Source organism: Alnus glutinosa, chromosome 13, assembly GCF_958979055.1.
Source record: "Alnus glutinosa chromosome 13, dhAlnGlut1.1, whole genome shotgun sequence".
Taxonomy (NCBI): domain Eukaryota; kingdom Viridiplantae; phylum Streptophyta; class Magnoliopsida; order Fagales; family Betulaceae; genus Alnus; species Alnus glutinosa.
This window is the reverse complement of record NC_084898.1, coordinates 21,833,705-21,859,542: the sequence shown is the minus strand read 5'-3', so window position 1 is coordinate 21,859,542 and position 25,838 is coordinate 21,833,705. Positions and strand designations below refer to the sequence as shown.

Genomic DNA, 25,838 nt, shown 5'->3' with positions numbered 1-25,838 from the left:
AAAAAAAAAAAAACGAAGATCAAGGGAAGAATGGAATTAAGGAAGAAAGTTTTGTTTTCTATTTTTATACAGAGCCAGTTAAAATGCATAAATAAACCTTCATTTCAATCTCAAAACTAATAAAAAAGAATGTTTTTGTTCTTTCTCCTGTTACTGATCGAACATCAACAAAAATTAAACGTCATACATACTTATATTGCACTAGGAGGTACATTACTCCCGGCTGATGGATCCCAACCAGGAGGCTTGATGTTTGGCCAATCACCGCGACACCCCAGCCTTATATAGAGGCTCTTCCTACCTTCCAAAATTGCAAAATTTCAATATGATTATTAGTTAGCAATTGCAACTGAGTGATTCTCTGCTCTATTTACTCTCAGATAAACTATGATTATCTCTAACATTTTCTTTGGGGGCTAACTTTGTGTTAAACAGGTATTGCATTGAAGGCCCCATCAGATTGAGTAAAAGCAAGAAAGGGTGCTGCATGCATCAGTTATAGCAGATGCCCTAAATATACAAGTTTTCCGATATACTCGATAAAAATAAAAAATTGACAAAAAGTAAGAAAGAGAAAAAAGAGTTGGTTGGTAGAATAAAATGACAAAAAGTAGGAAAGAGTGAAAATGAGCATTTAATTGATATAAGGAAAGATAAGGGAATCTATTGTAAAATATTTTTTTTATAACGAAGCAAAAAGTAATTTTGTTCTCTAAATTTAGGAAAAATGGTTGGATAATTGTTACTAGTGCTCTTACCAACATTCCCATATTTTTTATCTTCTCATATTATGACACAAACTAAAGGGTGATACCAGGTTGCTGCCCGCTAAGTAGAGAAATTCAACCAAACTAAGAAAGCTATACAATCCACAACATGAATTCACGTTTTTTTGAGTGTCTGCTCTCATAAATCAAAGTAACACATTTTCTGTCTCATTATGTGTCTTTTTAATTTGCACTTGGAGTGCCAAAAGTTCTGCCCTACATAATATATTACAAAAGGAGTATGATTTAGGAGAAATTGTTCGATTATGATTTTAGGAGAAATTACAAACAATGTAATCATAAGCCGTTAAGTTCATGTTTCTTTGTATTAGGTCAATAAATGAATAGAGTTGCTCGTGAATATGCTCCAAATCGATTCATTTACTAAACGAATTGAGCTTGAGCATATTTGTAGACTCATTTATTAAACAAGCTAAATATGCCATAACTCGACTTGACTTGGATTAGCCTTGTGAGCAAAGCTCGTATAAGCTTGACGCAGCTTGTTAAGTTCGTTTATATATATATAATGACCTCATTGGCCTGTTTAAAAAACTTTTTAGCCCAGTTCTAAATTTAGGCTTGCCCACCAGTGGAAAGGTGTCCCATCGGAGGTGAAACTACCCCTGCCTTTGGGGACCAGGATCCTCTCCAGTTTCTCTCAACTGGAGAGGAGCCGGTCCTTTATACACAGATGTATTTTTGTAATTTCACAAGCTGATCTTTTATACACAGGGACATTTTTATATGTGAAATTACAAAAATACCTGTGTATAAAAGACCAATTCCTCTTCAGTTGAAAATTAACCAGAGAGGATCCTGATGGTGATGACTTCGAGGGGTTTTGGCTCCCACAAAATTTTAGAAATGTCACAAAAATTTGAGACTTCTGTCTAAATTTTATGTATTTTTATGAAATGGACCCCCTGAAATTAATTGTTACCTTTTTTTTTTTTTTTTTTTTTTTTTTTCCTTGCAAACATTACTGTCTTTTAATAAAACTCATGGCCCCCAACAAAAATATAATAAAGTACACGCCACCCTATGCACACACGTCTACCCTTTTCTTTTGAAAGCTGCCCCTCATACTGTGACTCTGGCATATCTCTCTACTTTCTTTCCCCATCACATTTGTCATCTCTTCCTCCCCATCTAAGATATGCTCCCAACCCCTTGTTATACTTATTATTATTATTATCAAAATATATATATATATATATATATTAAAAAAAAAAAAAAAAAAAAAAAAAAAAAAAAAAAAAACCTTGAAGATAGTATTTTATGTTCCGAAATTTGCAGTTTTTCAGTCTCCAATAAAAAGCGCCACTTTATTGCAAATAGTTCCCTTTCTTTTGTGAGAATTTCCAGGTATGTAATCAAATCTTCACTTTGATTTATTTTCCAAGTTACTATTAAGTAACAAAATTATCTTATTTATATGTGTAAACTTTTATATTTAGATTGCTTTTTTAAATTAATGTGTTAAAAATCGATTACGCAACCGGATGTGAGAATAGTGGATAAATGATTATTTAGTTATGTACATAGAGAAAGATATATTACAGCCTATCAACAATAAAATCATGCAGTAATTTCAAAAGTCGAGAACAAAATAAATTAATGTTAAATGTGCAAAATATAAATTGCAAGTTACACTTATATGTTTTAAACGATAATTAAATTTTGTTGAATTATTTATTTATTTTATTAGTTATATATTTAATATCTTTTATCAAATCAATCTTTTAATTATGCCCCACTCCCAAAAGAAAAAGACAGCAACTCAAATTAACACAATCTGACATTCAAATATATATTAAAAAAAGAAAAAGAAAAAGAAAAAGTTGGGTGGGGAGGGAACGCAACAAAGCAGAGAACAAGTATATTGGAAAGAACCAAAGAGAAGCATGACACGTGCATAGAATTGACCTAATCAGAGATAAAAGGTTGAGGGATAGAGAGCACTTCTCTTTTCCAACTCTAATATCCATTAGTGCAATAAAAATCCTGTTTAACCCTAAGCAATATATACTTTGCGGAAAAACCCCTGCCTCAATGACTTTGAAACTAAGTCAAAATGTTTATTTGAAGCTTTGTTTCTACAGCCAATATCTAAGCTGCAGTTGGCTATTGAGCTACGTAAGCATTTTTTAAGGTTGAACAACTGGCCTTTTTATTTTATTTTAAAAGAGTTCCAAATACATACTTTAGCTGTTGGACTCAGTAGCATTGGCTTTTAAGCTCCTTTAATTTTGACATGGTACTTCTTTTGATAAATGTTGCCAATCCAGATCATTGTTTAAGACAGAAAATAACAGCAACAAAGGTCATTTAAGTAGGATATGGGCCATGTGGCCTTTGAAAACCTCTGAGATATTAGAGATTTTCTGTACACAATTTTGACCACAGAAATGGTTGGTGAGGTTGGAAGGAGAAGACTTTCCCACCTTTCATATTGGCGTAAAATGTACGCCATTTATATTGACAATCTATTTTCTTTTAAAAGTGATTCTTTTTTTTTCCTATGAATGAGTTTGACCCAAGTGGAAAGGGGATGAGATCTGAACTAGTGACCTCTGTTTCATGAGGAATAATTACTTAACAAAACAGAGGTTTTACTTATCACATTAGTGTTCTATGTATATGCATATGAAAACGAGGTCATCTTTGTTGTAATTACGGTAAAAACAGCGCAAACATGGAATGGTAATATGATAAATGAGTACCTGGAAGTTTCTTGTCTGACAGAACTAACTGTTTAAGGGCACTCAAGGATGCCTGGGCCACACTTTTGGTATGATCAGTGTCCCAACCCTGAAGCTTGACAACCACGTCTGCGTTTGAGTAACCTAGTCTAGAATCTTGCATTTGCCTCCTCGCCTCCTCCTTCGCCGAATCTTCATCTGCATTGAACACTATCAACAACCATTCTGATTGAAAATTAAGTGCACAATATGACGTAAAAAAATCTTAACTATCGAGGGTGAGGGTTATTATCTGGGCTTCAAACATGAAATTGCAAATTCACTGTGGGCCACAATCCATGCAAAGAAAGGGCCCACTAACAAAGGGATTTGAAAGCAAAAATCAACAAAATTGGATATTACAGGACAAATCTGATTTCAGAGACTACTCTTGAACTGAACTCACTCAGAGGATGATAGGCTAGACATAATGTAGTTACTTCTATGCTGAACATGAACTCCAATTTGAGAATGCAAGATTCATGGAATTTAGTTGTATGTATCCAATCAGACCTTTGGATGTTAGTTTTCCATTAGAGGCCTCAGTAATTGTATGTAAGATGTGCTACAGTCACCGATCAATTCATCACATGATTCATGGCACATAGGGGAGAGGACAGCGAGGCAGCTTCTAGCAACATACTTCCTAGGCGAGGAGACACAAAAATCCTAAGATAATCAGAGGAAGTTTATAGAAAATCAATGTACATCCACTGACTTAGAAGTTTAAGGCAGTTTCTTTGACAAAGAATGCTAAAACCATGTTCATGATACACTGGTGAAAATGTGAAAAACTGCTTCGATTGGGTTAGAAACAAGTATGAATAGTTTGTTAGACTTAGTGCCTCTGTGAGCATGTGTAGACCATAGAAACCTCAATTTGATTATATAGGTTTGGTAGATGATACTTTGTGGTAGCTTGCATTAATGAGGAAACAAGCAGAGGGTAAGATTTGTGAATCTTTGAGGTGGCCATCATCATCACTAGATATGGTTTCTTGGTAATAATGGGAACAGGCTCTCCAAAGGCTTAGGGAACAATAATCTTCTAGCAAAAGACTCATGTCAAGTATGGAAAAACAACAACTCTTTTTGTTTCTTCTTTCTTTTTATGGCCTACACTTTCCTCTCTTTCTTATAAAAATGCTTTCTTCAAATCTTGACCATCTAAATTTTAACGGGATATAGGCAGTCATTTTTAAAACTGCATCTAAGCCAGATCCTTTGTATACTTGTAGTGTTCAAATATCATTGCAAGAATATCTAAACTATTATGGTAATTGTACACCATATATATCATGGTGATTTTTCTTTGACATTGACATATTCATAAGATGCATTGATATAAATGGTGTCATTAAGCATTCAATTATTTCCCCAAAAATAACTCATGTGAACACTTTTAATGTGTGAAAGAGATATTGTACAAGTAGGGGCGGAGCCAACAGGGGCAAGAGGGGGCAAACGCCTCCTCTGACCTGCCCCAAAATTCCTTTAGCCTAGCTAAGCTTTCCCCCAGTTGCACACCCTCACTAACTCTCTCAGTGACATCAACATTACCGGCACAAGGGACTGAAGGACGAAACTATCTGGTAAAAAATTGCATCTATTCATGCTCAATGGCTGAGCACTCTGGTGCTACCATGCCGATCATCTCAGGCACCGGTCCCAAACCCGATGAGCTTTTAGATCTTTAGGACTAGTTTGTTAAAAACTTAGACGCGTGTATTCAATGCCTATATTGTGTGTTTCATAAAATTCCATAAAATAAAGTTAGAAAGCCTCATCATTTGGAACCTAGTCTTAAGTAAAAAAGAGCTTCGCCCCAACCTACCTGGCTTTGAAACAAATACAGGCTACACATTCAAATTTTGAGTCCCTAAAAATTGTTTACGCAATGAATATTGTTAAAAATCATTTACGCAACCGAATGGAAAATCAATAGATGAAAGATTGCCTGGTTACGTACATTAATAAGGATATATTCAAGACTATCAGCAATGAAGAAATCATGGAGTGATTTCAAAATATAAAAGCACGTCAAGAAAAACTGAATAAATTGACGCTAGACATGAAAAAAAATAAAGGCATGATTGTCTCATCCATTTTCTCTGTAAATGCCCATCTGATCTAATTTGATCTGCGAAACCCTCAGAAAAGAATTCAAAAGAGGAAAACAAAGTAGGATAAAGCATGGCAAGGGCAGTGTTGGCACTGTTCCTCTTGAACATCAAAGGCCGCATGTTGATTTGGCGTGACTAGCGCAGCGGCGTCTCCGCCTTCCTACCCAAGCGCTTCTTCACCAAACTCAACGAGAATGTGGTTCTCTTCCTAAATTTTTTCTTGGTGTTTGATTTGTGGAGATTTTCTTCGATTTGCAAGCTTTCTCTTTAGATTGATTCGGTTGGTTGCTAAGAAGACAAGATTATTTGCTTTTTACGTTTTCTGGTTGTTTATGTTTCCAAGTATTGCAAAGTGATAAAATTGGATTTAATTAGTTTAGTGATGGTCTTGAGTTCTGAGAGATTTTCGTTTCTTTTGTTTCTATGCAAAATGAGAGGTGCCTAAGTTCTTTCCAATAAATATGACTTCGATCAACTTGAATTGAATTTCCGAAACACATGTGCTTATGTTCAGCGGTGAATATTTCTTGTGTTTTTTTTGTAGGGATGCCGATATGTGAAGCACTTGCTCAGATAAAGCAGCAGCCTAACATTTACAATGTGTTATATACATATATATAATTTTTTTTTATTATTATCGGTGACACATGCCATATTAACAGTTTTCGTCAAAAAATTTGAAGTCAGTTGGGTGCATGAACCTATTTTTTATTTTTGCATAAGGAGCTCTTAGAACATTTTTATACCATAGGGAGCTAATTGCAAATTGACGTAACCACAAAGACTGATTTTGCATTTTTTCCTTACATTTATATGTTTTAAATGATAGTTAAATTTTAAATTTAATTATTTTGTTAGTTATATTCTTTAATATTTTAATCATTTTTTTTTCAACTATTTTTTTAATTTTACCCCCTGTGAATCAAAATCCTGTCTCTGTCAATTGGTGTTTGTAAATCACTATTCACTACAACCAATATTTGGGTGGTAATGATTAATGAAAATATCATGTTGTATTCATTATATATTCATGACAAATTTATATGGATTGAAATATGATGTGAATTCTAACCATACATGTACCATCATGTGCTAAGAGTTAGGGTTCAAACTCAAAACCTATGTTCTGGTACCATGTTAAATCATCAATTATTTCAAAAGCTTTAGTTGATAGAAAATGTGAAATTTATTTTAGATCTCATATCTTATTTTTTACTCTCTTCTCCAAAATAGTCTTCCACATTTTTTTTTTGTTTTACCTTTTACTTTAGTGCAAGGCGACTACTCTCTCGACCAATTGTGTCCATATTCTTGTGTATGTAGATAATGTCCTCATCACAGACGATGACTCTCAAGGTATTTCTGACCTAAAACTGTTTCTCCATTCTTACTTTCACATACAAGATTTGGGTCCTCCAAAGGACTTCCTTAGTTTTGAAGTTGCCCATTCCACTAAAGGCCTATTCCTCAATCAAAGAAAGATACTTTGGTACTTATACAGGACGCATGGCCAGTTACTTTCTCTGGAACAAATTTGAAACTCTTCGATACTACCGGTATCCCCCTTGCTGGTCCCTCCATCTATCGTTGACTGGTTGGCCGCCTCATCTACTTAATCATCACCCCGCCAAACATCACCTACTCCGTCCATATCCTTATTGAATTCATTCACAAACCTTTACAATCCCATTACATGGCTGCTCTTTGCCTCTTCTAATATCTCAAAGGACCCTCAAAAAGGTATCTTACTCTCCTCTTCAAGTTCTCCGCAAATCGCTGGCTATTGCGACTCTGATTGGGCCAGCTGTCATTGACTTGCTGCTCTACTAGTTGCTGATATACCATACTTGGTTCCTGTCATATTTCGTAGAAAACTAATAAACAAGCTACTGTCCCCCAACGTCGGCCAAAGCTAAATATCACTCCATAGCACTTCTCAGTTGCAAGCTTACTTGACTCAAGTATCTTCTTATGGATCTTTGCACTGCTCATCCTTAGAGCATGTTTGGAGTAATAGCTAAATTTGACTATTATTAGCATTTTTTTTTCCCTCCAGTATAATAGGCTTTTTCCTTCTAGTATGAACAGTGAATAGGCTTTTAAGAGCATCTCCAGCAATAATAGCCAAAGTAGCTATTGCAAAAGTATAACTCTCTATTTTAGTTATTATTTTTTCTATACTCAGTCTAACAGATTCTCTATTCTACTCTCTACTTACATTTAAATATTATTTCTCATTATTTTTTTATTATATTTTTTCCAACACTCAATGAAAGAGAAAATATTGAATTTTCACACATTCTTTGAGTTACACTGTAAGAGTGTTGCACCAGTTCAATATTCTAACAAAATTACACAATTTATGAAAGCAAAGCAACCAAAAACAAAGCAATTGACCATTTTTTTTAAAAAAAAAAAAACAATGCAAAAAGGAAAACAAAGCAACTAAAAACAACAGTATATAGTTACACGTAGCCCTTGCAATGAAAAGTAGGAGAGAGAGTGGGATATGGTGAATATCATATCGTTTTAGTTAATGTTTTCTCAATATTTTATTAGTTATAGGATGAACAGTGAATAGGCTGTAGAGATTATTCACTATTCAATTATAACGAAAATAGGCAATTTGCCTCATCTGCTAGATTTGAAAAAAACTTGATAATAGTCAAATTTGGCTATTTTGGAGCATTTGACTAGCCTGCTGGAGATGCTCTAGCCTATTCACTGTTCACACTATAAACAATAGTTTTTTTTTTTTCTCTCTCCCCTCTCTCTCTCCCTCTCTTGAAGCTTCTCAGAGAATTTTTATTTTCATCTCACTCTCTCTCTCTCCCCCTCTCTTGCTCGTGATTGGAAGCACCGCACCACCAAGTCCAAATCAAATAAATCCTCTAGCAAAGTTTTTTATTCTGTTCTTCTTCAACTGGATCTATGTTCTTTTGCAAATTGGGTATGATATTAGTGGAAGCTTGAAAAACTCATTATTCTCATTGATTCTCTTATAGAGTAAAGGAAAAATCTGAGATACCTTTTTTTTATTATTATTTTTATCGAGAGAAACCCATCTTGTGTATTCTTTGAATTGGGTTTGAGAAACCCATGGCATTGAGAAAGAAAATCACTGGTTGTTGTGAGTTATGGCAGAAATTCTGCTCTTTGCCGAATGGGTCTCATCTAGAGAGATGAGAGAGGGGAATAAAATGTAGATTAAAAACAATAAAAGAAATATTGAGAAATAATATTTTAAAGAAAGTAGAGAGTGTAATAGATAAACTGTTGGAGTTTATATTGAAAACTAATAGCTAAAATAGAAAAATGTGTTTTTTAAATAGCTAAAATGATTAATATTGCTGGAGATGCTCTTAGGCTATTGACCTTTATTGTGACAACAAAGCTACTTTGCACATTGCTCCTAACCCTTTCATCCACGAGCGCACAAAACATATTGAGCTGCCAACCCAAACTTCTCCGGATGTCTCATTTGCACACTTCCAACCAACTTGGTGATCTTTTTAGGAAGGCTCTTGGATGAGACAGATTTCAGTTTCTCGTTGGTGAGTGGGCATGATCGACATCCATGCTTCAACTTGAGGAGGGTGTTGATTGAGTTCCAGCATATCTCCCATATTTGGGGAGGTGCAACAGCTATCCCATTTATATTTGAACTTATATGGCCCAATGGCTTATTGTATACTGTATATGACCCAACGACTAATTGTAATCCATGTATAACCCTTTTCCCCTTTTTGGTTCAATCTTGTAAACTCTATATAAAGATTTGTGAATAGAACAAGAATGCATAACAGAATTTATAGTGGATGTAGGCTCTTAGCCGAACCACTTTTATTTCTTGTCCATTTTATGTTTTGCTATTTGTTGCTCTGCTTTTCAATACCCGATAAAATAAAATTACTTATGTTCAGGAAAAGTTGAATAAGAAGGAAATTTCTCACCAAAACTTGTTTTATGTGAGTTTGTGTCCCAAAGACATTAAAATGACTTCAGGCAGAATATTTCACATGATACCCTAACAGGAGTTGTTATAAAAGGCAAACAATAAAGGATCAAAGACAATTACCTGTAGCTTCAGTGTGGGACAGCCACACAGTAAATCCTGCATAAAGATGCCGCCACTTATCAGCCCTTCTAGCTGTTCCCTGCTGCCCTCCTAATGTTGCAACAACAGCCCGAACATGACTGCAAGGCCAACCAAGCCCAGAAAAGAATGCCGCCTGTTTCTAATCAAACCGGGGGGGGGGAATTGATCAATTCTAGCCATAGACAGTACCTGCTTAAACTTTCTAATATTGCACCTTCTGCTTCCGTGACAGAGTCAGACCCTTCAGTGAGCACCCCTGGAATTGATCAGACTTGTCAATACACAGAGAGATGGGAGATATGAGTCATTTCAAGCAAATATGCAGGAAGTCATCTTTTCGAGTCTTATTAGATCCTATCAAACAGCATGATGTAAAACATAGCAGTTAGATCATTTTTGCTTTATTAAGTAGAATACTGGCCCAAAAGAAAACATAGGCAAATAGATTGTAGCAAGAAGATGTTAATTTTATTTATTTATTTATTTTTATTAAAAAAAAAAAAAAAACACTATGGAAGGTGTAACTTAGGATTAGACGCTGAAAGAAGGCATTCAAGGAGAAAGAGGCTGAAAACAGCATGGATAACATTACGAAGACATACAACATCTGATGTTCCAACTGAAGACATGCCAGTTAACAGGCTGGATTTAGAAAGGACTTTTGTTATTTAGTTCAAAAAATTTGTAGACAACTTAACATCCTTTACTATTAATATTATGTTTAGCTTCAACTGCAACACCTCTAAAGAAATCAACCATATACTAGAAAATCGAAAATCTACAGACATTCCTTATGAACCCTAGGAATTAGCCAACATCCATGATCTAATCAGGTATAATTGAGACATGCTAAGTATTTTGTTCACATCTGGGGATTTAGTACTTTGCTTTTCATCAGCTTCATGACCACCACCTCCCTCATCATCATCATCCTCATATGTTATATGATCATTTTCAGTGAATAGCTGTTTTATGCGGTCAACTTATAATAGAAAACAATATAGCGTTATCTTTTTAAAAGAAACAATAAAGCTAAATATTACAGATTCATTTTTTGCATAACCAAGAAATCAGCCACTTGTATTTTTTGTGTAGGTGATGAGCTCCACGTGAAGGCAAAGAGATTGCTTAATGACCAATAGCCAGTGTTCACAATATACTCACATGATTCAATGTTTTGTTTGGTATACGTTTCCAGCAACTCTTTTGTGCAAAGTGGCGTGTACCTGAAAACCCCTTCAACCAAACGGAACTATTAGGACAGAAGAAATACTTAAAAACCAGAGAGATTTACAAATATTCCATGATATTGACAGAGCCTTGCTTGACGTGAGTAAGCAATGAATCTGGTATTGTTTTTATTAGGCTATAAACTAATCCTAATTGTGTTAGCTGATGTTAAACTACAAGAACGAAGTAAAGGTCCCCTATTCCAACACATAAAACTCTGGAAGCTTAAAAGGAACAATAAGCAGAATCCAGATCTAGTCCGGTAGGTGGAAGGTAATAAAATCCAATGGCTAACATACATTCTAGTCCATCCAAGTTTGGGTTTGCTATCAATTTGGTCCTTGAAATTCTAGTTTGGTCAGTTTGATCCTTGAAGTTCCGATTTTTATCAATATAGCCCTTTCGTCCAAATCCATCATAGCTGATAAAGTCCATTGAGCCTTACTCTTCCACAAAAAGCACCTTAAGATAAGAGGTTTGCTTAAGGTTTATAAAGCCTACAACCCAAGTATACTTCAGTAATGTGAGATTCTTAACAATAGCAATGGGTCATCAAACGTCAGGTAATGCTCATGTGACTATCAAAAGTACATCCATATTGATAACAGTAGCAAGCAAAATCCTATTTCATAAATATTTAGGAAAAAAAAAAAGTTGAAGCTTCCAAATCCAATAATTTGTACTAAAAAGAAGAATAAAAGCCTGATGCTTCAGATGAGCAGTAGAAATGACAAGGCATCGGGCTTTCAGAGAAAATGGAAGATTTAGTTCACAAACAGCTCAATCCACAATGTAACAAACACAAATTATCCAAATAATTAGGAATCCAAGCCAACCCTTCCACCAAAACACTGAAATGTTTCATTTTCAGCTCACAGCACTCAAGTTCAGACTCACCACTAAACTTTTGCAAAAAATAAGACCCATTTGACTGAACTGGGACCAATCCCTTGTGGCTCTCTTTGAACTTGCAACCCACTTGAGTCCCACTTTTTGAAGGTGCTGATCAAATTGGTAAATGGGTCTGGTCTGGATTTGGTCTCCAACAAACGGGGACAGCTGATGGTGTACAATGGAGTTTGATACATATGGCAATTTGAGGAAGCCGGAGGAGAAGAGGATCAAGAACGTGAACCAAAATGAATTCCATGGTGAAGATGGTGAGGGGCTTCAATCGCATGGTGGGCATTGATCTCATTATTCTTCTTCTTCTTCTTCTTTTTTTAAAAAAAAAATCCTAATTTTATGCACAAATACAACATCGTTCTAGTCATTCAACACTGTTAGCGGTGTTAGACGGAAGTGCTAGATTGAAAACAAATCATAATTCCAAGGACCAAATTGGAACACTAGGGACTAAAAATTAACTACGAATCTAAACTTGGAGGGACCAAAACCAAATATTAAGGTACAAGATGATACCATTTCAGTCAGTTCAGGATAGAAGTTGTCATAATTAATAACTAGTTTTAACTATGCAATATGATTTTCATTAAAAATTAGTAGACTATCATTAACAACCGGGAAAGCATAGACTTATGAACTGAGTGGTAAGCTGGAAATGGAAAAACATGGATTGATTACAAAGAAAAAGAAAAGCATAGTGGACTACCATATCACTAACACCAGCTTGTCAAATCAGAGGAAAGTAGTAACTAATACCATCTATGTTAACCAAAATGAAGAAAATATTAGTACCCAAGACCAACTGCAAGTTCTCGAGCCACTTTCTGGTTAATTTCAGTTGAATCCCCTACAATGTAGATTGATGTTCCTTGCAGAAGTTGCGTAGATGCCATCGTCAGGGACTCCCAGGACTCCACAATGTCAGGCCACTTCAAATCTGGATCTTGCTTTTTCAAGTTTATAACAAGTTGATCTTCATCTATGTACCTGTTCAAAGCATGAATCCTGTGTCTAAACACGTGAAGACCTATATACACATGGAAATTTAAAACGATTCACTCACAAACCATATTGTTTCAGCTGGCTTTATTTTTCCAAACAGATGATTAGTTTCTATAAGTGTGATGAGATAGCCATTGCGCTGTACTCTAATTGTCAAAGAGGTGTCGTTTGAATCCACAAATATATCTCTGAAATTTTGAACGTCCACATTGAGTTGTAATCTCAACTCCACCTCAGAAGAACCATCAGAAAACTGCATTATGTTTCACATAATTAAATTGCATGGCATCAAACCCAACTGGCAAAAGAATAAAAAGACTTTGAACCTATTCATAGAACAGTTTCAAACTTCATGGATATTGTGGCTGGTAATACGTATGCATTGCTTAATGTTCCTGTATTATGATGTGTGGGAAAAATTTATTATTACTACAATCAATGAAACTAGAATCTTAAAAAGTTCCTTGGACTTCAACCTTTTTATAGTTTAGAACATACATTGGCATGCTTTACTCAGTAAGTGTCACTGTCTATGCATGTAATGGCATTATTTAGTTCAGGGAATCTCCTTTTGTATCGACTACTAACCACACTCAGCAGTAAATGTTATATATATGTATGTATGTATGCGTTGTTAGGCTAGCCCTAGAGGAGAGAGAAACTTGGGAAGAATAGTGATCAAATTTCTTAAGGCTACGTTTGATATGCGGAATGGCTATTTCATTAGGAAAATGAATAACTATTACAGAGAATAAAAGTAGAATGGAAAAGCTATTACTATTCTTTAGTTTGGTGACAACACATATTCTCTCATTGAATTGTACCAAAATTACTAAAATATCCAATATATATATTAAAAAAAAAAAACTGAAAAAAAAAAAAATTCTTTGGTGGTGGTGGCCAACCACCCAAGGGGTCCCCATGATGGTTGTAATGAGAAGCCTATGCATATTTGTGGCACTGATCCGAAATCCTGGATTGCTCTGGAAAAACCGATCAATATAGACATACGCAACAACATAAACCAATGGCCCAGCTCTGGTGTACCAGAAAATCCTCTCTAGATAGGACTGGATCGTCATTTCCAGTGTCTCATGGCAATCGAAAACTCGGGTTCTGATATCTTTGGACATAGCCCATCTACAACTTTTGACGATCCTTTCATTCCTAGCCATACTTCTCCCAATGAGAGAGGCAAGAACATTAAACACCAAGATAAATGCTAGGGGTACCAAATCCTTTACCAAAAAAGTGGTACCAAAATGATATGGAGTTTATTCATTAGAGATGATCAAAACACGGTTACCACTTAACAAGTTTCACATTATTTTGATACCCCTAGCATTTTTTTTTCGGAAAACCATTCAATTCCTCAAGGAATAGCTATTCCTCTAATTTTTTAGAGGAATAGGTATTCCTCTTCATAGAAAAATAGCTATTCCCAACTATTCCTAGGAATGGTGAGCAGGCAAATAAAAGAATAGCAATTCCATAGGAATAGTCATTCCATTCAAGGGACTATTATGCGTACCAAACGGGACCTAAAGGTAATAAATAAATAAAAGTTGGTTCCACTTATTTGCTAGTTTTCATAGCATGGAAAACTCTTTCTCTGTAAAGGAACCCAAAGGATATATATCCACTTACTTTCTGTCCTGACAACAACTTCCAACTCACCACCCAACTGAAAACTGCTTGTTTCAGAGGAGTAAGACTGAATGATTAATTATTCAAAAGCTTGATGTGAAAAGTAAAATGCAGTTATGTTAATCTAACATTTCTGCATGATAACTTCTTATTACTCCAACTCTTTCTTCCCCAAAATTGTTTGCGGTGCTCCATTCTTTGCTGGATATTGCCACTTGTGTAGCTTCAGATGAGTTCTTCACGAGCTAGACAGAGTGAATTTTTATCATTATATTATTATTATGTTTTTTCTTTTTCAATTTTCAGCTGGCAACAGTATGAACTATTATGGGATTGAAAAATTATCCAGTATGAATAACAAGAACTTTCTAATTTCATCCATAATTCTAATTTAATTTCCAAATAGAAAATGCAAAACATGATTCAACCAAAATGAAAATTACTTAATAGCATTATAAGGAGTACATTATGCTCTGTTTGGTTGCCGATAAAGTGCTCAAAAAAAAAAGAAGAAGAAGAAGAAGAAGAAGAATCTTATATATTCTAAATGACCTAAAACCCTGCAATCAGCTGAGCATAATTTTACTCAAGCATGCCAAACAAGATACTATACCAAAAAAAAAAAAATTATAAAATAAAATTATCTTTTTCTGTTCCTGGATTTTCTAGGAAACCGAACAGAGGGGGAATAAGGAGTGATATGAAGCGAGCACCTCGTAGTTCTTGGTGCTGACGGGGATGGTGGAGGCACTGCGGCAGGAGAGTCGGTTGGAGCTCTTGAAAGGGGCCACCTTGCTCCACAGAAAGCGAGGAAAGGAGGAGGGGAAACTTGTGATGGAGAGGAAATTGGGTTTGGGAGTGCTGGGAGTGAGCTTTGGAAGTGAGAAGTTTAGGATTTTGGTGGTGTTTCGGGAGAGAAAGCAGAGACCGGTGGTAGCCATTTCCGAGACTAATTGTGAAACTCCAATACCCTGGATAAGATGTAGTTTGGCCGTTGCTAATTCGTTAGTTTCAGTCGTGGACTCGTGGGTTGTGAAAACTTGTTATTTTAAGAAAAATTCAAATTTAATATTTAGATTTTGCGCGATTTCAATTGAGTCTTAACCTTTTTTTTTTTTTTTTTTTTTTTTTTTTTTAATTTTTTTTTATTTTATAAGTTCATAACTTTTTCAGTTTGATAATTAAAGATATTATGGTGTGCATACTTGTGAGGGAATATTTATAGGGGCGAAAAGGCGAACAATTAATAACGGCCTATTAATTGTTGACCGTCCTAAATTGCTAACCACTTTTGCAGGTGGTTAGAAAAAATTGTTATCCGTCTAGGGTGGGGCAGTTAGCGGTTAGCAGTTATACGGGTAGACGGAGGCGGTTATTGGTCGTCAACTGCCTGCCCAAATATATATATATATATATATATATATATATATATATATATTGTTTCATACGGAATTTTAAATGATACCATACATTCGGTTAATCAAAAACAAAGCCCCAAAAAAATCTAAAATAAGCTTAAAAAATAGGTCAAATGAAGGCTTGCAGCTAACACCTAAAAATAGGCTCAAAATGTCTTAATTTTACAATGATTATGCAATGTGGTTATAGCTTTAAATAACCACTAACTGCATAAGGCAAGGCGGTTATAGTTATAAAAATAGATTAACCGCCTAAGGAGATTACGATTAACGATTAGAGGCAATAACCATTAACCTTAAGTGCATTTCCGCCCCTAGGTCTAAGGTATATGCTGAAAATCCTATGGCATTTAGGTGGTACGAAGGCTTTGGACATTTTCACTAAGCACACACTTCAATACTCTACAATAAGGCTGGGCACTTTTAAGGTACGTTTGGCATTGTAATTTCATAGATAAAAACTTCAATTCTAAACCAAATTGTAAAAAAAGAACAGTTCATAATTGTGTTTTCAAAAAATTGTGATTTGAAAAAGTCGAAAATCTACTTTTTCAAATCTCATGTAATGGGTGTTTTTTGAAAATGCACAATTTTAAAAGTGAAATTGTGATTTTGCCAAACACTTGAACAATATTTTAAAAAAATCATGTTTTCAAATCACATATTTTAAAATCGTTATCTTTAATTGGCAAACCCAAATATACTCTTAGTTAACTAGTGAATGTTGTTGTTTTAAGGGGCATTAAGTGCTTTTTGGGTAGGATTTATTAGTAAGATATCCTCTAATGTTAAATGTTGGATTTTACCGTCCACCATACAAGGTGTTGACCTTAGATTAATTACTCTATATTAACGAGGGAAGCTACATGTAGTTAGGAAATAACACTATGGACAACATAGCTTAATGAGAATTTTCTTAAGGAAATAAGTTTTCCAAAAACCCTTTGATAGAAGAAAATTTTTACTTATACTCCGTTGTTTCGACTTAAAATGTTTTCCATCGTAAAATATTTTTAACGAAATAAAAAAATAATTTTTCTGAAAATATTTTTCGGAGTTTGACTTGTACGAAAAAATCACCAAAAATGTAAAACGGAATTCGGCATCCGCTGCAGTAATCTAGCGACGTCCAGCAGCCGTTGCAGGATTCCAGCGAACCAAATTCCTGCCAAATTAGCTGGAGTTTCACTGGAATCTGACCTAGTTTAGCCGAAATCAGGTAGAAATTTTTAGATTCCGGCCAAACTGGCCAAATTCAGGCCGTACTAGTCATTCTGGCCAGTTTGGCCGGATCCCGGCAATCGGATACCAAAATTCGAGAATTTTCGACGGTAAAATCGAGCTACCAACAGACTCTAAAATGAAAATAATTTTTGTTGACCATTATTTTCGCCTCTACCAAACACCAAAAAATGCTGAAAAACATTTTATACCGAAACAAATTAAGCATTAATTATTCATTTTGAAATAAGGACAGAATTTTTATGACTTTGTTATATTTCAGTATCTTTAAAAGCTGCACTTCTGAAAGCATCCCAAAATTATGAGCTTAATGTTTAAATTTTTGATTTACATGAAATTTGAGCGTGCCATGATTATGATGGAGCTCAATGAATGATATATTAAATGTTATGTTATGTAAATTTCATGTGCACAATGTTAAACCCCATGGCACCATTACGGGATGATCATGAACCATACCAAATCAAATGATACATATGATGTATGGATAACTTGCCAATCACATTTTATTGCATGTGTGGTCGAGTGGCCTTCAATCACTTAGGGAAGATCCCATTGCAGGCAACTCTCTTGGGCCAAAGGATTGATCTCATGATAATCCTCCGAGACAAGCCAACTTATGCCGTTACGAAATATGATATGTTTACAACTTCAACAACTTTTTTTAAAATCAACCATTAGATACGTAAGACTCACGTGTAGGAAAAAAAATCTAATGGTTAATTTGAAAAAAAAAAATAAAAAAATTTTAAAGGATAACTATATGGTGGATTTTTCTAAAGTCTTACTTATTATTTAAAATCAAATACTTTAGATTTCATTATTTTAATACTTATCATTTTTAGATGATTATATTAATTTTTCTTAATCCATTGTATTTCCCTTAATGGTATGATAAACAGATAGTAAAATATATATATATATATATACACATACACATAAAAATAAAAATAAAAAATAAAATAAAATAAAATAAAATAAAAAAATAAAAAAATAAAATCTAACAAACGACGTAGCTGAATGGTATAATGAGGATGGGAAAATTCAAGCACCTGAGGAGGATCGGCCGCGGCTGGCCCGAAAAGTAGCCCAAACAAAGTGATAACTTTTAGTGGGCTACTAAGGGCCTACATTCTTGGGCCGAGTTAGGAAAATGGGCCAACACTATGCAAAAATAGCTTTTATTTCTCAAGATTTAATCTCAAGTCCTCTCACGTAAGTCCAATGCAACTTTGTCAAAATGTATTAATAGAGGAGAATAAAAGGAGAAAAATCTATTTAACTATTAATTAAATAATTAAATTCATAATTTTATATTAATTTAAACATTTAGAACAAATAATGTATTATAACAAAGGACTCGAGTTCAAACCTTATTTTAATAATTCACCTCACAATCCAACCCTGTTTGTGACAAGTTAAGGTATTGGAGACCTTGACATATGGAGAGGGGGTGGAGTGGAGTTGTTCAAGGGAGAGAGAGAGAGAGAGAGAGTGAAAATGAGGAGAAGGGTCGAAGGGGGGCATGAGTGAGAGTAAGGTGGAAAATGGTTTACGAAAATGAGAAACATAAACCATTTTATAGTACCTCATCAAGCTCATTTTACTTGGTCGACGAAAAATGTTTTTTGTTTGAACAAGATTTTCGGTCGCCCTAAACACCTTAAAGCAGAAAACTCGTTTACTAGAAAAAGTTTTCCGCCGAAACAAATGGGGCGTTCAATTAAATATTTCATGTATTAGTTATCATTTATTAAAAATAAATTTGAACTTCACACACGAGCGAGCGTTAAAACATTAATAAAATAATTAAAAAGAAAAAGGGAGGTTGGACAATGAAATATATGATGGACATTCTCATGATCCCGAAAGGTCACTGTGGATGTCCTTTTCCAAGTCAGATTATATACTATATACTAATTCTAAAGATAGAAGGGAAAATAAAATAAAATAAATAAATAAATTCCCTCGACACAAATCACCTTTCGTGTACAAAACCGCTTGAAGTTAGGGCGGGTTTGGACAATTGTGTCATTTCCTATTTCTCAATAGTCAATGGTGGTCCACACATGTATATTTTCATGGGTGACCGTAGGAGCACTCTTCCCCTTTGTTGTCTAATGTTTTAGGACACGTCACATCATGCTATCACCATGCAATAAAAGCGAGTAATTATGAATGAATGATTCAGTTCAGACTTTCGAATAAATGATAAAATAAAACTCTGAGTAAGTCTCGGTACCCTCAGAGAGGGTTTCTGACAACTTTACTTCCCTCCCCTGAGGTTTTCAGAATATTACAAGGACCACAAGCTTCTGCTGTCAACCTCATACGGCCCCATAAAAATTAGTAATAGGGGTAAAATATTATTTAGTTTCCTCGACTTTCATTTTTTACGAAGCATCACGAACTGATATACGTCATGATTTGGCTCTTTAAACTGTCAATTTATTATTATTTAGCTCCATTCGTTAGTCTTGACCGTTACGTTGGATAGAAAATCAAATTTGACTGAAAATACTCTTATTTTAACCATTGAAAAATCAAAATTACCCTAGGGTAATTTTGATTTTTCAATGGTTAAAATAAGGGTATTTTCAGAACATTTTTGTTAAATTTGATTTTTCATTCAACGTAACGGTCAAGACTGACAGATGGGACTGAGTTGCAACAAATTGGTAGTTCAAGAGTCAAAGCATGACACTTGTCAATTCATGGTGTTTTATAAAAAATTGACTGTTAGTTGAGGAAGGTAAATTATATTTAACCCCTTAGTAATATATTATGTTAAAATCAATTGATAGTCGCATGATAATTATGTTTAAAGTCTTATAATAATAATTATTATTATTAAATGATTAAATTTACCATTTCTTGTCCACTTAGGTTCTTATAGTAAATGATGATTTAATATAGTATTAAAGCAGAGATTCTTAAACTCCACTGATTACCCTTTTATGATAATACACCCATTCCTATCGGTTTAAATTTTTTAAACAACTAGTAAAATTTAACATAAAGCACGTAAAGAAATGACCGGGCTTGGATGGGATTGGAACATGTGTGTCAATCTTGATCAATATCCCAATATTTCCAACTTTATCAACTAAATCCAAATCAAACCCGGACCATTTCAACCTTATTAGCCACCCATTCACATAAGAACTTTATTTCCCGTCTTCTTTTCAAAGAGTTTAATAAGATTTACCTGTTCGGGTAAGTGGTTAGACAGTTTAAAATTTAAACGGCAAATTACCGGAGATCTAAATTATCTGCAACGACTTAGTTATCCAAAGGAATTAAATGTATGGGAGGAGGGAGGAGGGAGGAGGGAGGGGTCAGGAAAGATGTATATATAACCTTAGAAATGGACCACCCTGGTCCCTGGGCCTTATGAGTATGTGGCTACGATTTTTGAAGAAGCAACAAATAAAGTACTACGTATTGTTACGTACCATCAATACGGTTGTAGTGTCATATCTCAATTCTTAAGAAATTCTTCACTCTTAAATCATATCTCTAAAAGGCAATAGGGTAGTCGGTGGCCTACGATAAAAGCCATTCCTGGTAGGGCTTGTTTTCCAGCCTGTCTTCTCTTATATATATGAACAGGGCCCAGGCATAATGGCAAATGGTGTTACATAGGGCCCATATGAAGTATTAATTACCCGTTTGTTTCGATGTAAAATAATTATATATATAAATTGGTTTATGTGGGTGACGTCTGAACAATTCAATATTTACGTCACCTTATCGATCTTTGTATGTGATGCCCAACTTATTTCTTTTTTACTACTAATTATCAAGAAAGTCATATAGCACCTCCCTCATCATACAAAGAGATGTTTTGACTTGATCTTAATCTCGTGTAATTGAGCTGCTCTATTGCACTACAATAACATGTAGGCACCTGTTTGAACTCCACCGGCCTACTCGGATAAACACTTAATCAAACAAGTGAAGCCCAAACAAACTCTATCGTGAAACTGGCTTATTGCACATAGTTTCATCTGACCTATTACACAATTCGTAACATTATTTGTTAGACGTACATAAATTTGGCTCGTTTGACAATACTTTTTTAGGATTATTTTTTAAGCATTAACAAACAACTTAAAATACGAAACACTCAAAACTAATTTTTTCTTCGTATCACATTACTAACCAAAAATAGTTTTACCAAACAAACAGACTATTTGTTTGCTACTATAAACAAAATTTCTTACCATTTTGGAACCTTTTTTTTTTTTTTTTTTTTTTGCTCGAATTACATAATAAACTTCAAACACCATCCGAAGTAATGCTATAAGTAGGATTAGAGTTTTTTTTTGTGTCATCTCAAATGTCAAGTGATTTTAAAATTATAATTTAATGATTATCAATTTAAATTTAATTAAAAAACACATGTCATTTGGTAGGACTAATCTTCTTATAGAATTACTCCACCAACCGACAGACACAGATAACTTTTTCAAGTTTATTAAAGAAAAAAGCAGTAAATATTTATGTTTATTTATATATATTTGTTGTGGGGGGAAGAAAATAAAAATTAAAAAATGAGAGTAGTAGCCCACCTTGAATGCCGGGCAGACAAAGATAGGTGAAATGAAAGGGCAGGACTACAGGAGGTATGGTCGCCATCACTCTCTCTGCTCCCATCCCCATAAGATAGATGTGAAATGACAAAAGCAAAGCACAAGGCTAATAAGCTGCACCACCACCCCCACCCCCACACACTGCTAATACGACGGTCCGGTCAGCGTGGCGTCAATCATAAAGCAATAGATTGCAAAATGATTTTTGGCCTCGGGTCTCTCGCCGCCCCTCGCTTTTTCCCGTCTTCCCCTCTCCCCCCCCACCCGATTGGCACTGACACTGACCGTTTGTCTTTGACCGTATTCATTTCACCCCCCCCCTACCCACGACATGTCGCTTCAGTTGACACGTGCGAGGGATATGTGAAAGCATAATTTTAACGCTTATTTATGCTCTTTGTTCTCTACGACGAAAATACCTCTCTCTCTCTCTCTCAAAAGAATGGTAGACGTTGGCTCCCGCGAGAATCTCGGCTTATAATACGTCGTGTTGTAAGAATGGTATAAATGGTGGTCGCGATTAGTCTTTGTTTTTGTTTTTGATTTTGTTGCTTTCTTTCTATTCTCTTTGTTTTTGTCTTTTACATGTGGTTGCAAATTTTTGTCAAAAAAATATATACTTTGTGTTGGACTGAATGAGCCACGTCAACAAAGCATGAAGAAAATATTTAAAAGAGAAAGTAAAAAAAAAATGGTAATATTGGGGTGGACAACCATCATAATGTTTAAGTATTGATTAAATGATTAAATTTATTATTATCTATTAACTTAAGTTTTTGAAATAAGTGGTGATTTAACATAGTACTAAAGTCAGATATCCCGAGTTCGAATTCTGACTAAACAGTTTACCTCAAATTTCAATTAAATATTTTACATTTTGCGTGTTACTTATATATTATGGCCTTCACACGGCTGACCAACCTAGAATAGGTAGGGCTTGCCCAGTCGACCAACTTAGAAGGAGTGACCAGCTAACCCTCCGCCTTGAACAATGATCGATTTTATGACCCGGCTAATTTTGACCGGTTTGATGAGAATTGCAACCAATCTCAATTCATTTGAGTTGGGTTTACATCTTAATTAATGCTTATTGACTTTGATCAAGCGGGCAAAGGGCTCGTCTACTCTCTATAGCTTACCCATTTTTATATATATGCTTTAGGATAATGGGTTGAGGACTATATGTAGAGATTGATTCTACCCAAAAATTTCTCTACTATAGTCTAATATTGCTAGGGACAGTACTGTAATATTGCCTTCCTTGAATATGTAACAAGTAACATTCACCTGAAAAATAGGTACAATCATCCTAGTACCTAGGCATTTAAAAGTCGGGAAACACCCTCCTTTCCCCACCCCAATTTTGGATACAATGGTCATTAGCTTTTTTTTTTTTTTTTTTTTATTATTATTATTTTTTTTTTCATAGATACATGAAAAAGAACTACAAACAACATAAAAATAAATAAAAATAAAAATAAAAACAATAAATTAGGGCAGGGAAACCCAACAAAAAATACCTAAGAAAACAAGTACGCGGAGGCAATGCGTGTTGACGCAGGCCTATTGATTTTTGGCACAGATACCAAGAACCTAGGTCACTAGTAAAGATGGTTAAAAGTGCATAAAGAGTCCAGAGGACCCCAACACAATTACAGATAAAAACATGGAGAAGAAACAAAAAACAAAAGGCCCAAAAATACAAAAGAGATAAAACAAACACAACATAGCAGCATAGGTTGGTTGGGAGTCGCCGGAGCCGACGTGTGAAGACCACGCTCCAGCCGTAGACGATCTCTCTATTGTCAAGGACGTCGCCAGCTACCACGCACCGGGGAGGAGGAGGAACGTCGCTGCCACGCGCCGGCTAAAGTGAATCACTCGGGGGCGTGTGTAAGCCGCACTCCGGTGAGTAGGTATCTGGAGGGGACGTGGCTGGTGTCGACAGGGGCAGAACACAGCGGCAAACACAATGGAGAGGCGCGTGTTGTGTAAAATCTGGTGGAGGAGTGTAGGTCTAGCTTCGAAAATTTCAACCCAAGAACCTAGCTAAATTTTGTGAAAGACACAATGGAGGAGGGATATGGCTGGTGAGAGCTGTATTGATGGGAAGGAAAGCAGAAAAAATACCTCCAAGGAGATAGATAGAGCTAGAGAAAACTCCAGCATGATAAATGCGTCAAAGGAAACATTAGCAGAGGGGTTAAAGGGGATATGGGGAGGATAAAAGGAGAAGGAGGGGGAGGGAACCACAGAGCTTTCCTCCTCCCATGGGGTTTGGGCGGTTGAGCTTTTCAAAGAAGGATATTAGAGAGAAGGAGAAGGAGGAGCTTTGGTCATTAGCTTTTATGATGATAATTCTCCCATAAAACACCAATATGTGATAAGGACGCTAAAAGAAATACTATCATATTTGCATGAGGACGAATTCTTATTATATCTTGGCGTGTTGCTTTTGTATCAAAATATTTTTGGGAAAGTACACTTTACTTTGCTGAAGTATCCACGTATTTGCGTTTTAGCATCCAATATTCAAAAATCGGCAATAGACCCCCCAATCTAGCCAACTTTGGTAAATAGTACCTTTCGTCCATTTTGTCCATATCTTTGGATGGAAACGAGGCCATGTGCGTTTATGGCCACATCCTACCACTTTTGCCCCTCCAAATTAGACAAATAAAAAATTGAAGTGATGGTCTTCGTCTTGCCATCCCCATACATCATCACATTCCACTTGTTCTTGTCCTAAATCACATTTTCAGAATAGTTTCCTTCCTTTACATGTATCACAAATCTCATTTCGCTCTTCTTCGGCACTGCCGCCACCGCCTCGTTGATCATCATATAGTCGGCACTCCTATCCTTAGCCACTGTCACATGCGCGGCCGTAACGTTGGTGTCCTCCAGCAACCTCCGGTCACCTGGGCTAATCCAGTCTTAAAATTCCCCTTCGAACGTGAGCAGCCTCCTTCGATGAATGGGAATGTTAAAATTAAACAGTAATCTGAGAATCTTAGCCATAATGGCCAAACTATTGTTGGCGAATTTGGTGGAGTTCTCAATGGCGGTCCTCACATCATCGACAAGCGTGGAGTTGAGTTCTTGAAGAGTGTCCAAGCAGGTTTCTTGGTCTGTGAAGGTGGCACTCAGCCAGGTTTTCCAAGTCATTGATTTTCGCTGAGGACTATAGCTTCTCACCTTGACTGACTTCCATGGTTGATATCGAGTCATTGAACCTATCCACTGCATCTTTGAAAACGCCGTCTGATTTGGCTGGGGGTCCTCGCTTTCACCGCGATCCAGATCCACAACCCCTCCAAAAGATTCCAAGGAGTCTTGAACATCGGAGCCGCAGTGATCGTCGGTTTCGATTTCTTAGCATTGCATTGGAGGAAAGGTCCACCATTGGATACCGTGTGCAAGTGGGGGAGAATGAGCGACGCCGGTGCCGCAGAGAGTCGTGGGCGTACGGAGATGGTCAATTGCGTCTTGTGATAATTCTTGTGCAGAGTCGGAGGATATTTCGAACGGTGCAGAGTCGACATCGAATGTGCTGAGGGACTGGAATGGGGTTCAAGGGAAAAATGGTTTCGATACAGCCTTAAGAGGTCACGTGCTCATTTTCGTCCAAAGAGACGGACGACATGGACGGAAGATACTATTTACCAAAGTTGGCTAGATTGGGGGGGGGGGGTCTATTGCCGATTTTTGAACATTAGGCGCTAAAAAGCAAATGGGTGGATACTTCAGGGGGGAAAAGTGTACTTTTTCCAAATCTTTTTGAACAGTTTTACATATTATAAATAGAAGTAATGCTACTCTTTACACTTTTTTATCGCACTTATTTCAGTTCACATCGGCTGATATGACATGTTTTAATTATTATTATTTTTTTTTATAGGGAAAACTCCACTTATCAGCCTTAGTCTTTTATCACTTTTACAATCATACCCTTAAACTTTAAAAAGTATTAATTTAGGGTCACCATCTTTCAATTTTTCGCAATATCAACCCTTCCGCTCAAATTCAATGTCAAATCAAACGGTTGAGGAGTAAAATGTCTCT

At 35.6% G+C, this 25,838-nt stretch overlaps 1 protein-coding gene across 1 annotated transcript; it reads right to left on the bottom strand.

The window, feature by feature from the left end:
- Positions 1 to 36: 36 nt before the first annotated feature.
- On the bottom strand, positions 37 to 24,941 carry LOC133853971 (probable inactive shikimate kinase like 2, chloroplastic). Its single transcript, XM_062289990.1, has 9 exons — positions 24,806 to 24,941; positions 15,232 to 15,557; positions 12,937 to 13,124; positions 12,662 to 12,856; positions 10,898 to 10,959; positions 9,923 to 9,989; positions 9,713 to 9,831; positions 3,494 to 3,670; positions 37 to 301 (listed from the first exon to the last, which is right to left on the bottom strand). The coding sequence occupies exons 1-9, from the start codon at positions 24,939 to 24,941 to the stop codon at positions 192 to 194; spliced, it is 1,380 nt and encodes a 459-aa protein (XP_062145974.1). The 3' UTR covers positions 37 to 191.
- Positions 24,942 to 25,838: the final 897 nt, after the last annotated feature.

Bases quoted from the DNA above. Each gene is read 5' to 3' on its own strand.
- LOC133853971 (XM_062289990.1), bottom strand. From the start codon at position 24,941: ATGACTTGGAAAACCTGGCTGAGTGCCACCTTCACAGACCAAGAAACC. The intron at 9,990-10,897 runs GTGAGTATATTG...GATCAATTCCAG, and splicing joins CAAACAAAACATTGAATCAT to GGGTGCTCACTGAAGGGTCT. The intron at 9,832-9,922 runs GTACTGTCTATG...TTGGCCTTGCAG, and splicing joins ATATTAGAAAGTTTAAGCAG to TCATGTTCGGGCTGTTGTTG.